The sequence below is a fragment of the Spodoptera frugiperda genome, chromosome 31 (genome assembly GCF_023101765.2).
Source record: "Spodoptera frugiperda isolate SF20-4 chromosome 31, AGI-APGP_CSIRO_Sfru_2.0, whole genome shotgun sequence".
Taxonomy (NCBI): Eukaryota; Metazoa; Arthropoda; class Insecta; order Lepidoptera; family Noctuidae; genus Spodoptera; species Spodoptera frugiperda.
Genome location: NC_064242.1, coordinates 13,089,158 through 13,103,063, shown reverse-complemented (window position 1 = coordinate 13,103,063; position 13,906 = coordinate 13,089,158). Strand labels below are relative to the sequence as shown.

Here is a 13,906-nt window from a genome sequence, read left to right as displayed (position 1 = left end):
TCGAAAGCGTGCAATACGCAATGCATTGTGTATTTTTCTCTAATTGGCGGGTGGGCGTTGCAAATGTGATATGGATTAGACAACTAAAGGTACTTAGCACTAAGGCGAGAGAAAATAATTGGACAGTTTTTGAAATAAACATTGTTAATCATACTATAATGTGAAAGTTTGTTTGTTTGGATATGTGGATGTTTGTCCGTCAATCACGCTGAAACTACTGAACAGATTTAGATTGATTGATTTTTAAAGACAGGATAGACAGGAGACATATAAGCTGACTTGGGTGATAGGATTTTGATACCACCGGAACGCGGGCGAAGCCGCTGGCAGAAGGTAGTTTAAACTATTCAAGGTTTGTTTTTTTCAGCCATTCCTAGATTTTCATAATTTATCTTCTTGATATAACTGTGCAGATAATTTTTATGCTAAGCTTGACTGAATTTTTAACTAAATTCTGATTAATTTCCTGTTTGCCTATCACGCTAGTGACTATTGGTCAAAAGCTACATTATAATATTGTATCAATTGAAAAAAAACCTTTTTGCTACAACTTCACTTGACAAATGTTAGGAGATGATTGTGACCACAAGCATAACGAAGTGTTCACTAAACAAAAGTATTTTTAAAGCCCAGAAAAAAAACATAGAGCCCACTTCATAATGGACTATTGGACAAATAGCTTTTGAGTAATAGTCATCAGTCCAACATAATATATGTAAACAACATATACTATGTGACCACAATCGCTAATAGGCAGAAGGAACAAACAGAATGTGGGTTTTCCATGATTCACATAATTACTAAAACTATTCAACGAATTTTTTTCACGTAAGTGTTTAGGAGATCGCGTTGCGTGTGCACACTGTTGGTTGTGTGGTTTCCATGAGCTGGCATATTTGTGTGTTTTAATAGTGAGTCAGGTAAAATGATATGTATCAAAAATTGGCATGTATAAGTAAACTAGAAGAACATTTTAATTTTTGAGTTAAGATTAATCTGAGTAAAAAAAGGCATCAATGTTTAACCTTTTCCAGATTTTCTTAGTGGTATTATTATAGTCGCGTTGAACAGTCGGATATCTGGAATAAGAGGATGACTGGCTCGATATATTATAGCTAGCCTGATCTATTTGTTCTTAAGATTGACGTGTAAAAGAGTTAGGTTATTTTATGGAACATATATGGAACTATTATTATGGAACTTATAACACTATAGTGAAACGTGTGTGTACATTGTATAGTGGCATTAAGTACCTTGTAACCTATTAAAAACAAAATATATTATTCATCATTTAGTACTGAAGCATTTTTTAAAAATTAAATGTAAAAATTAACTTCGAAACTACCAGTACAAACTCAAGTTATTCATCATCTAGGACCTATGCTTCTTCATCACCACCTTTTAGAGGCCTTTTACTGCCTCTATTGAATAATACCTCTCAGTTACTCCAAAACATGCCAAAAGCCAAGAAGAAGGCCTTACACAGTCTACAGGTTACATAGTTCAAAACTATTAACTTTTTTACTACCAGTGTGTGTAATCAAATTATTGTGACAAAAACACACACGGAAGCAAAGTATGTATTACATAAACCTACGATACTCTTTAACTGGCACATCTAGATACTTCGAGTGACCGATTAACTATTATATGTTTACAAAACCATTTTTTATCAATATTGCAATTAGTTTGGTCAGTATAAGGCGTTGATACGCTTAGAAAAACTTTGATTTTCCTGATCCAAAGATCGATATATAAGGTATGATGACTTAACTATATGATTATGTACAGTGACCATATCTAAGGTATATAATTACTACCTTTTTAACGACTTCAGTTAACTTAAGGACCACTTAATTAATCAAACTATTAGTTTTATTTCCTCAACAACCTACACGTAGCCATAATGTGATGGTGGTAGGCTTTTTAGGAGTTCAATGACCATATTAGGTGTTCTTGGTTTTATTGGTGAATATTTACATTTATGACGTGTTTCTATACAAATTGAGGAAACTGACTTAGTAATAGTATTTTTTGTGACTTAGTAGAATTACATTAGGCAAAGGAAATATTTTACAGAATATATTCTGTACTTATTTGGTGGATTCTATTTAGTTATCGATTTGTATCCCCTCCCTCGTTTAGGCAGTTTTTTATTTGTAATGATAGATGTATATGGCAATACGCTCACACCCTATTACACGGGACTTATTTACCCCCTATTACGACGCGCTGTAAGCACGCCGTCAGCTAGCAGTAGCCACGTAAGTCGAACCACGCCGTGCCGGAGTCATGCTTGTTATGTGTGTTTTAACCTTAAGTATTACTTCGACATAAATTTAAAAAAAATAGGTGCAGTAGATTTTTTGAAAACAATTGATGTTCTTCACTGCTACATTGTACTTACTCTGAGCGCCTTTACTTCTTTCTTTTTTCTCATCTGTCTACTGTTTTTTGTTCTACTATAATTTTACCTGTGGAAACTTGTAATTCGCCTTCTTTCAATATTTCTCAACTATCTGTATCCTAGCTATAAGTTTTCCGAAAAATATAAAGATACATTACAGTATTACATTTAGTATTCACAAGAGCTACCTTCTCCTAATCTATACATATAATAAAATCGTAGAAAAGTGCTGTCTCTACATTGAAAATAAAAATAAAAAAAATAGCAGGGGTTATTGTTATGTCGATGTCGAACCCAAAAATGTAATTAACTTTTTTTTTGTCTGTTTGTCTGTTTGTCTGTTTGTCTGTTCGTCTGTGCGCGCTAATCTCAGAAACGGATGATCCGAGTTGGATGCGGTTTTCACGAATATATTGTGGGATGCTTAAATTTACATTTAGTGTTTGTTTCATGTCAATCGGTTCATAAATAAAAAAGTTATGTCAAATTAAAGAATCACGTCGAACATTCTATGCTTATACCATTAATCTCCGCAACTATTTGACGGATTTGGTTGAAATTTGGTACAGATATAGTTTAGAACCTTAGAAAGGACATAGATATATTTTTATTACAAAAATCAAAAAATAAAAATAAGAAATAAATTATTTATAAATAATTCTATGTCGATCGTTACACGACTTCGGTTCATGTTATTGTTTTAATTCATCGAAAAAAAGTAAATAAATAGTAAAAAGGTATGAAAAAAATAATATCAATATAATTAAACTTTTAGTACAAAGAAAATGCCCGAACGGAGTATAAATAAATAATCCAAGTTGTCTTTATCCTCGATAGATGGCGTTGGGATCGAAATAGATCGCGCTATGGTTTCGTTACATTCATTTGGTTGGGTATCGGCCGAGCGCTTCGGTACTATCGTAGAAAAAGTGTATTATCAGTCGTATGATTATTTGTCTGTAGTGGTCCTGCTGTTTCGTATATTCTAAATGGTTTCGTTGTATTTGTCAATTAATAAGTTTATTTGTTGGGTTTTCCGGTTTTCTGGTTAAATGTAGGTTTAGTTTGATATCGATTATTAGTAGTTACTGTAGTTAGTTTTTTAATAAAATTGTAAGTCTAATTTATAAATTAATTAGATTAGATTTAAGTCGTTTCTTTTAAATTATTTAGTTTAAGCTTGGTTATTATAGCATAGAGGATAGGTTGTAATATAGTTTCTTTTTTAATTGTTATAAATTCGTAATTCGTAGCTTTCTTTAGTTTTAAGTTAGTTTAAGTCCGTTTTTAAACTATTTTTTCAATGCCCTAAGTGAGTATACATCTATTAAATTCAAACGCAGAGCTCATTATGTTGATTTTTGAAGAGTTCCCTGGAATATCTTCCACATCTCATTTTTGAAGAGATCCCGCGAGATCGGGAACTATGTGGTTAAAACCAAAAATTTGCCGGAAGTTACTATTCCACGCGAACGAAGTCGCGGGCAAAAGCTAGTGATACATAATACTAGATTGTCACTGGGAGATTGTTACATTTGTAATGATGTTAGAGCACGATTCGATTGTGATATTACAGCTAAACAAATGAATGCTGATTGCTATGTCGACATAGTGAGGACGATGTTCTAATAAATCATTTACAGATTATTCTATGCTCATGGTCCGTAATGAAGATATTATGTAGCGTTTAAATATCTATATAATACATATTTGTAACTTGGATTTTTCTTTTGGTTTTTCGAAGAATTATGAGTTGTAGCTTTGATTCTGGAATAGTACACAGTGTATAAATATTGGCTAACTACCTACTTCTTAGAATAGGGATGATGATAGGGTCAAAAATAAATTATTACAACTTTTCAATACAATATAATAAAATATTCAAAAATAATCACACTCTCATTCATAAGATGATCTACTTCATTTTCTAGCTAAATTTCTAGAAATAAATCTGCTATTTGACGTCAAAAACTTATGACGTCATAATAGAGTATTTCATACAAAGTTTATAGAAAATATCGTTTTTGACGTTTCGAAAAAAGTATTGAATTTGACTAGTAGGAAACATGCCTATTAGTCATATACGTCGTGAAATTGACTAATTAAAAAAATAAATAAAACAGTAGTACCCAACAACTTATTGCTCTTTTAATCACCCTCCCACGCCGCACTTCTATAAAAGTAGATTATACCTGAATCTGTATTAGTCATGTCACTGTGACCACTAAGAGATTTGTCATCGTCCGGGATTTTTGTAATTAAGGTAAAAATTATGTTTCCCAAGAAACAACGGTTGAGTCAATGGATTCTTCTTACTTGTCCATGACAGAATCTAGATTATGTTAAATTTATTATAATAGGTATTGATTTGGAGGCTATTAAATAATGGGTAGTGTAAACTGAACCGAAAAATTCCATCAATGTAGGAATTCTTGACTGACATGACTGCTCGGTTGGCGTACTGGCTGGGTGACTGGCTGCTGTGCAACGTGTAGTGGGTTCGATTCCCGGACGGAATAACTCTTTGTGTGATCCACAAATTGTTGTTTCGAGTGTATGTGTCATATGCATGAGAATTGTATGTTAGTTTGTTAAAAAAAATCTACACATAATCGTATCGGTCATGAATGCTCATAAATATGAGCTACTACTAGTATTTCCTACCATTATTTGAAAATGGTCGAGTAGCGGTTGAGTTTCCTCATCAAATAGTTTAGATTCAACTTTAAAGCAATCCCAATAGGATCTCACGACACAAATAGCAGGAAACAAAATCTTTTCTTTTATTCAACTGACCTTTACCAGGTCACTAAATACAATAAAGAACATAACAACCCAATTTCTCCCAATAATAGTGTCTGGTGTCTTGTGTCTGGTCAGTCCAGACAACAAAAGCTTTCAATCCATCCGTCCATTGTTCAGTAACCAGAAATAAACATTTATAACAATTACCCAACCGCTCCAAATATTATGCAAGAACAACAAAAAGTGATAGTATCTCGCTATCTCTTGTATCGATTACTATATAGGGATCGAGATCATTATCGATTATTGTAATCGATTTGAGTAACATCGATTGTTGATTGTAGATGATGGAGGTGGTTGAGTGAGGGGCTTTTGTTTTATTAATTAAGTTGTTTTGTTTGATGATTTTGTTTTGTAAATAATTTTAGGTGTGTTTTAAGTGTGGGAGAGCCATGCTTCGGCACGAATGGGCCGGCTTGACCAGAGTGATACCACGGCCTCACTGAAAACCGACGTGAAATAACGCTTGCGTTGTGTTTCGTTGTGTGAGTGAGGTTACCGGAGGCTCAATTCCCCACCTTCCCAATCTTTCCAATCTCTGATTCCCCAACAACCTTTAAATTCCTAACCCCCAAAAGGCCAGCAACGCACTTGTAACGCCTCTGGTGTTTCAAGTGTCCATGGGCGTCGGCGATTGCTTACCATCAGGTGATACGTCTGCTCGTTTACCGAACATTCATATTAACTTTCAAGTTTCGTATTGTACCTTTATTGTCCAAGGTCAGTTCAGCCCTGAGACTGAATACTCGTAAGTTAAAAGATCTGTATCAAAAATACCATCGATTGTTCACGAGATACAAGAAGATGGATCATCGCTTTTAAACAATTCATAATTTTGTTCTGAATCTTAGTCATGTTGGAATTCTTTTGCCATTTTCTAAGGTCATGAGATTTGCTACATTAATTATTACTGTAATGTATACGGTTGGTAGTGTTTGGTTGATGGGCTTTTTTTTATAAGGTAAAATCAAAGACTTCTCCTGTCTTGGGCGACGCGAGAGGCAGTGTCAATCTCTTATTTACTAAAAACCACCCCATTCCTACTTCTGCCTTTCGAGCCGGAGCTCCGGTAATCCGCCCTTGGACTCCCAAAACACTAGAGGCGTTCCAAGTGCGTTGCCGGCCTTTGGGGGCAGTAATTTAAGGGTTGTTGGGAAATCGGGAATTGGGAAGATTGGCAGGGGTGAGTGTAATAGGGCCTCCGGTAACCTCGTTCACACAACGCAAGCGTTGTTTCACGTCGGTTTTCTGTAAGGCCGTGGTATCACTCCGGTCGAGCCGGCTCATTTGTGCCGAAGCATGGCTCTCCCACACTTAAATTAGCTTATTATTCTGTGTTGACCTTCTAAAATCGGTTAAAACATCATTATTAATTTAAGACAAGTAGCTGACGCCACCGCTGAGATACGTATCAGATGTTCACGTTTGATACAGCTATCATTGTTCATTCACTCGTTTGACAGGCGCAACACATGTCAGTTGTAACATCTAGATATGCTAAGACATGCCTAGGTCGAGTAGGTTGTAACCTATGATAGGTAAGTGACGTTTCAATACTAACCTACGAATGTTTATTAATAGTTCCTTCAAATGGTCAAGGATGTCTAGCTTATGTATGAGATCCTGGGATCGATTGATTGGACGTATGTGTATTTACATTTGAAATTGCGGTTAATTTTTTTTTGCCATGTTAAAAAAGATATAGGTAGTTATACAGACATCCCCGGAGCTGCAAACTGCCTAGCGGGTTACCGGGGCTCCGGCTCGAAAAGCAGGAAGTAGGAACGAGGTGGTTTTTAGTCAGTAAGAATTTGACACTCTCTCGCCTCACTGAAGGCGGGAGAAGGCATTGAATGATTTTACCATCTCATAAAGCTGGTGACACAGATTGACCTGAGTAGATAAAATACGTTGTAAGTATGTAGATAGTATTATTTTAATAGATCAGGTACTTTTAACGTAAGATTTTCATCAGTAAAACTTTCAGTTTCATCCGGAATTTAGTATTAAATTCATCTCAAATTCTCAATACAATGCCATGTATAACAAAACTGAAGAGTTGATCATACACCAGTTTTCATAGAAGTGATGGTACACAAACATCCTCCAATATAAAAGCCATTCACCACATTACCAGCGAACAATCACTCAAATCCAGTGCAACACATTCCTTTACTAAAGAATCCGAATAAACGATAAAATACTACTTACTTACCTATTATCTTGAATTAAATTGTATAGCAGGTACTCTTGCATTACATGAAATTGGTTCTAAGAATTTAGTTCAATTTGTATGAGATCGTGTGTACAGGTACTTAATAGATACAAATGAATAATATAATAGATTTTTTTTTCTGAGGGGACAATCATCCAATTACTTCTGCCGTTTTAGGTTAAGCGAGAGGGAGTATCAGACTCTTAGTGACTAAAAACCCATCCCTTATTTACTCCCGCTCTTCTGGCTTCGGCTCCGGAGTTGTTTATTAAAAGGACCCGGTGCCTCCTTTAGGTGCAGATGGTAGCCACCTGGGAGGTTTTAGTCAGGTCAAACATACACGTTTGCCCCGTCAACAAAAAAAAATGGCAGTCGGCTTTTCTGTATATGACCCATGGTAAAGCCGACCCATTAGTGCCAAATCTTTGTGTACGATTCCGTTGGAGGAAAAAGCGATAGTTAAACTATTAAACTGACTTGTCCTGTCAAACTAATTACATAATTAATACGCGACCGCTCACCTACATAAACAACAACTAATTTGTCTTAGTTAACCTTTACAAACTACGCTGCGATAATTACACGTTTTAAAAAAGCATATTTTTCTCATCCTCGTACTATTTTAGACAGCCCATTAACTAATCAGTAATTAATCAATCATTGACTTCCCTGCCAGTCAAGTGCAGGCGTGAACGCTTTATAAAAAGTTCTAGGTTCCATTCCCGAGTCGGTCATTCAAAATGTTATTGATATTTTCGTTTTTCGAAAATTCCCAACAATAGTATAGGGTATAACGTCTCCGGAGCTGCGGATAAAGTAACAGGTTACCGCGGCTCCGGCTCAAAGCAGGAGAAGGAATGCGGTGGTTTTTAGTCAGTAAAAGTCCGACACACCTCTCGTCTCACCCAAGGCGGGAGAAGTCATTACATGATTTTCCCCCCTCAAAAAAAGGGCGTAGTGTCTTAAAGTGAATTTAAGCTCATGTGTAATAATAGGCTCACTCCTAATACATGGGTCTTTTAATAAAACCAATGCTATGTCACATAGTGGGTGTTACATTAATCATGTCTGTCTACCCTTTCAGGAGACACGAGTCGTGATGTTATGTTATGTTAATAAATGATTACTTTGTAGTATTTAGTTCAGTAAACGCCTTATGGTGATAGGTAAGTCAAGGATGGCGCACGTTCTCTTACGCAAACGATGCGCAGGCGCAAGCTCTACATAGCTTATTATATTTCATTGAATTAGTTAGAACATAGTATTGGTATTGGACTATATTCTTTAATACTCATAGTTGGATCATTGTATACTTTGAGATGATGATGACAGTAAAAGTGAGGTACTACTTTGGGGAGGGGGGATCATCCAATGACTTCTCCTGCCTTGAGTGAGGCGAGAAGCAGTGTCACTCTATTACTGATTAAAAACCACCTCGTTCCTACTCCTGCTTTCCTCGGGCCGGAGCCCCTGTAACCCGCTAGGCAGTTCGCAGCTCCGGAGAAGTGAGATATTTTCGATTCAGGCATATCTTAAATTATATCTCCTGGTAACATTCGTAACGTATGTTTTAGGCCGAGAACAGACCACTTATTACAATTTATCAACCACAGAAAGGTTTATCTATAAACATTGACTATGTAAACACACAGTTTCAATTACCCTGTAGTTTTTCCTTTAATGAAAGGTAATCAACCTGAGAGTACGTCCAGTAATTATTGCATCGAGCCCTTGACACTACTTAGTGTAATTGTAATTGATTTGACGTGGCTTTGTTCTTAATTAGCTTTATTGAGATGACAGTTACTTTTAGGACGCTTTTCCACATGTAGCTATGCTAGGAAGATGTAATAGCTAAGCTGTGAAACTATGTGATCGTTTCCACTGATACTAAGCTGTGTAGCTGTGCAAGGAAGATGCGTAGCTCGAGTATGCAATGTATCGATAGTAGGGAAGCCATCCATTGCACACATCCATAGCACGCATATTTCCATATAAAAAACATTGCTTAGCTGAGTCCGTTTCCACCAGTGCTAAGCTATGTGTACCAATGAATAAGATTGGTGGAAGCCAAACGCATCCACAGCAACATAGCATAGCACATCTCCAGTGGAAAAGTACCCTTAGATTAAAAGTACCGTTAAAACAGTTGTCTTGAAGTTCTATTCAATCAGGTTGAATGTGCGTTGATGACAGGCATTTTATTGTACCTATTTAGTGATCATAATTATATGTATACATAATAGTTAGTTAATTATGTATGTACGGAGTCAATATCTTGACATTAATTTATTCAATGACATGTAATTAAGTCTTTCGGTAATATATTTTCTACTTCAATATATTTACCTGTTTACATTTTTTGTTATGAGTGTAGCAATTTGTGGCATATAAGATGGTCATATTTTTATAGTATCTATCGTGAGATATACTAAACTAATTAAAAATAACTAACGTAGGCTGCGCCACGTTGTTATGATGAAGAGTTCCTCTTTAACTCGAAACTAGTACTTTTTTATTATATAGTTTGTCCAGTTAATCTTATGTCCTTATCGTTTTTAGGTTAACGCACATATCTCATCAGTCTTAGCTTACATATCACCATGACTATAATAAGCCAAAAGTAACTTAAACTTACGCATAAAAATAATGGAATGTAGAACATGTAAGTATTTTAAACCAATGTCCTTTATCGTTACGCAATAATGCAGAACATTTTACGAGACATTAAAATCATCATTATTATAATAATAATAAGTACGACCTTTCCTTGATTACAGTCCCCCGATATGGCGAAGGATTAAAATATAATTACACTTTAATAACGATTACGTAAACAAATGGCTTCCTTGGTAGGTATTGCATAATGTGTTTGTTTGTTTGTTTATTGTTATACGGAGCTTGAGATTAATAAAATTAGTCTTGTAATGCAGTGTAGTATTCTTTTATCCGTGGTAGGAAGAGACTGGATGATTCTAATGTTATTTTGTTATTCTATTCTAATGTTAGAAGGGATACAATTGCATACATGAGTATAAATGACATTTGTTAAATGTCAAACTAATTGTAAATGTCAAATTTACCGGGCCTCGGCCTCGAAATGCAGGAGAAAGAACAGGGTGGATTTTTGTCTGCAAGTGTTTAAAACTCCCTCTCGCCTCGCCCAAAGTGGGACAAGTCATTGGATGGTCCACTTAAAATAATTATGCTTTAATTAAATAAAGCTTTTATTATTTACTTATATTCGTTTAATTCAGAGTAGGGGTTGTCAGAATTTGAAACATTACTATCCAATATTTATTTTTGTGTTTTTATATTAGGTCCAACCAAACACTGACCTAACAACTTGAGATTTTATTATCCTTTTTATTTAGAATCGAGACTCGCTCGACACTACACTTAATCAACAAGACAGTTACAACATCTAAACTAAAAAAAAATAGGAAATAATAAAGTTACCCTTCTATGGACAAAACAAAGTCACAGTATGACCTTAGTTATTAATAATTATAAATTAATAACTCTGCCCAGCTGCGCATGCGTCGCATCCGGAAGGACAATAATTGTCACAATGCTAGTGATGGCTGAAGAATGCTCGTAATATAAGGTCCGTGAGAAATATGCATGTAAAGGCACGTAATTATTATAATTTGTAGTTGTGATCTTATTATAGTGGTTAAATGGCAAATAGTTTGTTAATAAGTCATAATTTATTATGATTATTAAGAGGTACCCACGTAGTACCTATTTTACCTAGAATTTCAAAGGCCTGTTATATGGTAGCTTTATCACAACATGAGAAAAATGGGTTGCATTGCATATGACTGAATTTCCATTCCGTTAAAGTTTCCGAAACAGTTTTATTTAGCTTTATTTGTTCGGGTCTTTAGAAATTGGAATTTTACCCCTTACAATAGACGAGAGATCAATTTGAGTTTTGGTAGACACTCTTAATCTTGTTAATTATGTTAATTAATATAAGTAATATACATTTTTCACAACCACCACCATCACCATTATGTCAAACGAAAGAGCTCAATAAAATTGGGAAAGAACAAAGTTCGTAAAAAATCGTTTAACATAAAACATATTACGTTATTATGTATTACTTGTTTTAAACTAAGATCAATAAAATATGGTCACATGACTATACTGTTTATAATAACAAACTTAATTGCAATAAGATTAAGTTTTATTTTGTCTAGGACATGTCCGATTTGTCCTGTATGTGAAATCAATACGCAACATAACATTTTGTTAACTTTGCAATGTGTTTGTGTTTGCATAACTTTTGTTTTCATTTCTGTATTTTAGTCATTTACGTCACATCTTATTTTTATAGTTAATCCGTACCTAAATTATCTATTTAATCTTCTTTAATGTGAAATCTAATAGCACGATTTTTACTCTATAAAGAAGTAAGTTTATTTCTTTGTTCGTATAAGAGGATATTAAAATTTGTGACCTAAATAAAAAATTGCAAATTAGTTGCATTCCACTTCTTCAATAGAGTTACGTCAGGAAGTAAGAACAAATACATAATTAGCAAAATCCGTCAATTCAGACAACAGTGCTAAATAGGACCTCGTCGAATTCATAAATTGAGAACAGTGTAGTACGTTCAAGGACGCGAGATAGGTCGGGTAGGGGGGCATCACTAGCTCGTGACCGGCGCGGCCAAATGTCAATATAGTCTCTCTTGGAACTGCGCTGAGAACGCGCGCGTAAACAATCGAGATTTGAACACGAATCGAAATAATCGAACACGAAAAAAAAAATAGCGAACACTCTAACCTATAACAATAAACTCTGTGATAAAGTGAACCAACTTCAAACTTAGAATCGATTTGGAATTAAAAAATCGATTGTTACCAGTGCAGTTGACATTTCGTATATATATTTTTAGATAATTACTAGGAAAAGGTGAAGCCGAGTGAATGTGGTTCCATCGTAATCGGCATTGTATCGATGATTAAATAGTGGGAATTATTTTTTCGATGCAATTGTTCGATTGACAATTTCCTCTTGTAATTAGTCGTTATCGATTGTTTCTCGATAAGTGAGTAATGTTAGTTTGAGGTACTGTGTGTGTGCATCATGGCTTGTAATCGTATTTTGTTGGTGTGTGCTTCCTTGCTCTGTTTGCAGTTTGCTGAAGTCAATGCACAGGTAAGAATACATTGTATGATTCTAGAATAGATGCACTTTCATCCCTATTCCTTGTACATCTAGGTCGAGTTTTCAGATGTATCAATGTCAAAATTTGCGTGGAAGATGTTTCAATCATCTTTGAAACCGCTATGCCCTTAACTATCTAGTTTTAGTTTTAAGCTTTACTTAAATTTCTAAGTTATTTCTATATACTTGATTGACGATGACGAAAGCTACACCATAATGATGATGATTATGTTAAGATGCGTGTACATTATCAAGAGTTTCCGCAAGAAAAAGTACGTAAAGGTCGAACAACCGCATGTAAGGTGCGTCTGCGCACAATTTGAGTAAAGTGCTCTCTACACATACTGACAGACAAAACAATATTTAATTAAGTATTACCTTAATTATTATAATATATGTTTTATATACTACTGTAACTCTTCCTTCTCATACATATCTATATACTGCGACCTTGTTACGTGGTTAAAAATTAATTATATATTTTAAAATACATATAAGATACGGTAATTACCTCCTCATCATACGCACCTCACTGCTATTGTTAACAATTAAACTGAAGTTAATATATGCACATAATTATATTATATACAACGTCTCTTGTATATTATATACCTATATGATTGTATGATACATACTTTTATATATTTTTATGATAATAATCTGCATTTTGTGAAGTATTTATGGACATAATTATGTTAATTAGGAATGTGTTTCGTTAGTGAGTGTTTGCAGCACGTTTTAAGTCAAAGTATTTGTTTAAAATATTTACTTAATGTTTTGTTATGACTGCCTTGTTGGTCGGGTAAAGTATTGAGAATATTGGCTTACTCAAGTAACTGTTTGACGAGAAATTCGACTAGTTTCAAGGTATGCTAATATTCAAGAGCAGCAATCCGCGATACACGATTGTTGCGCTGCTATTCTATGCACATGTGTGATGCGTTTATTTTTTATCCGATTAACATAAAAATCATATTTTTTTTGTATGTTACATGAAAGTTAAAATAAAGTATTTTAGATTTTGGAAAAATTCTAAACAGAGATTTAGAATTGAAAGTAACCCATCCAATATTCCTTCCATCCAATGGTTTTAATAATATTAGTGAAAAGTGGAAGATATAATGTGTTGTGTATTTTTGCCTTATATTAAGTTAGACAATTTATTATAGAGCCTAGTATATTTAGACATTTAAATTGTTTACATCCCGCTCGTATTACCGTTTCGGAAATAACAACTATCAATGTCACAAGATCGTCTTTAGATATTCCGATTTTCAAATATTAGGAAATATTATATGTAA

The 13,906-nt window shown here is 34.5% G+C and overlaps 1 protein-coding gene across 1 annotated transcript in view; it reads left to right on the top strand.

Annotated features, from left to right (window-relative positions):
• The first annotated feature begins 12,111 nt into the window (after positions 1-12,111).
• The window catches only part of LOC118276304 (uncharacterized), a 79,536-nt gene continuing 77,741 nt past the window's right edge, over positions 12,112-13,906 (top strand). Inside the window, exon 1 of the mRNA XM_035594564.2 lies at positions 12,112-12,596. Within this exon, the coding sequence (XP_035450457.2) occupies positions 12,525-12,596 (72 nt within the window). The 5' untranslated portion in view covers positions 12,112-12,524. The remainder of the gene's footprint in view (positions 12,597-13,906) is intronic.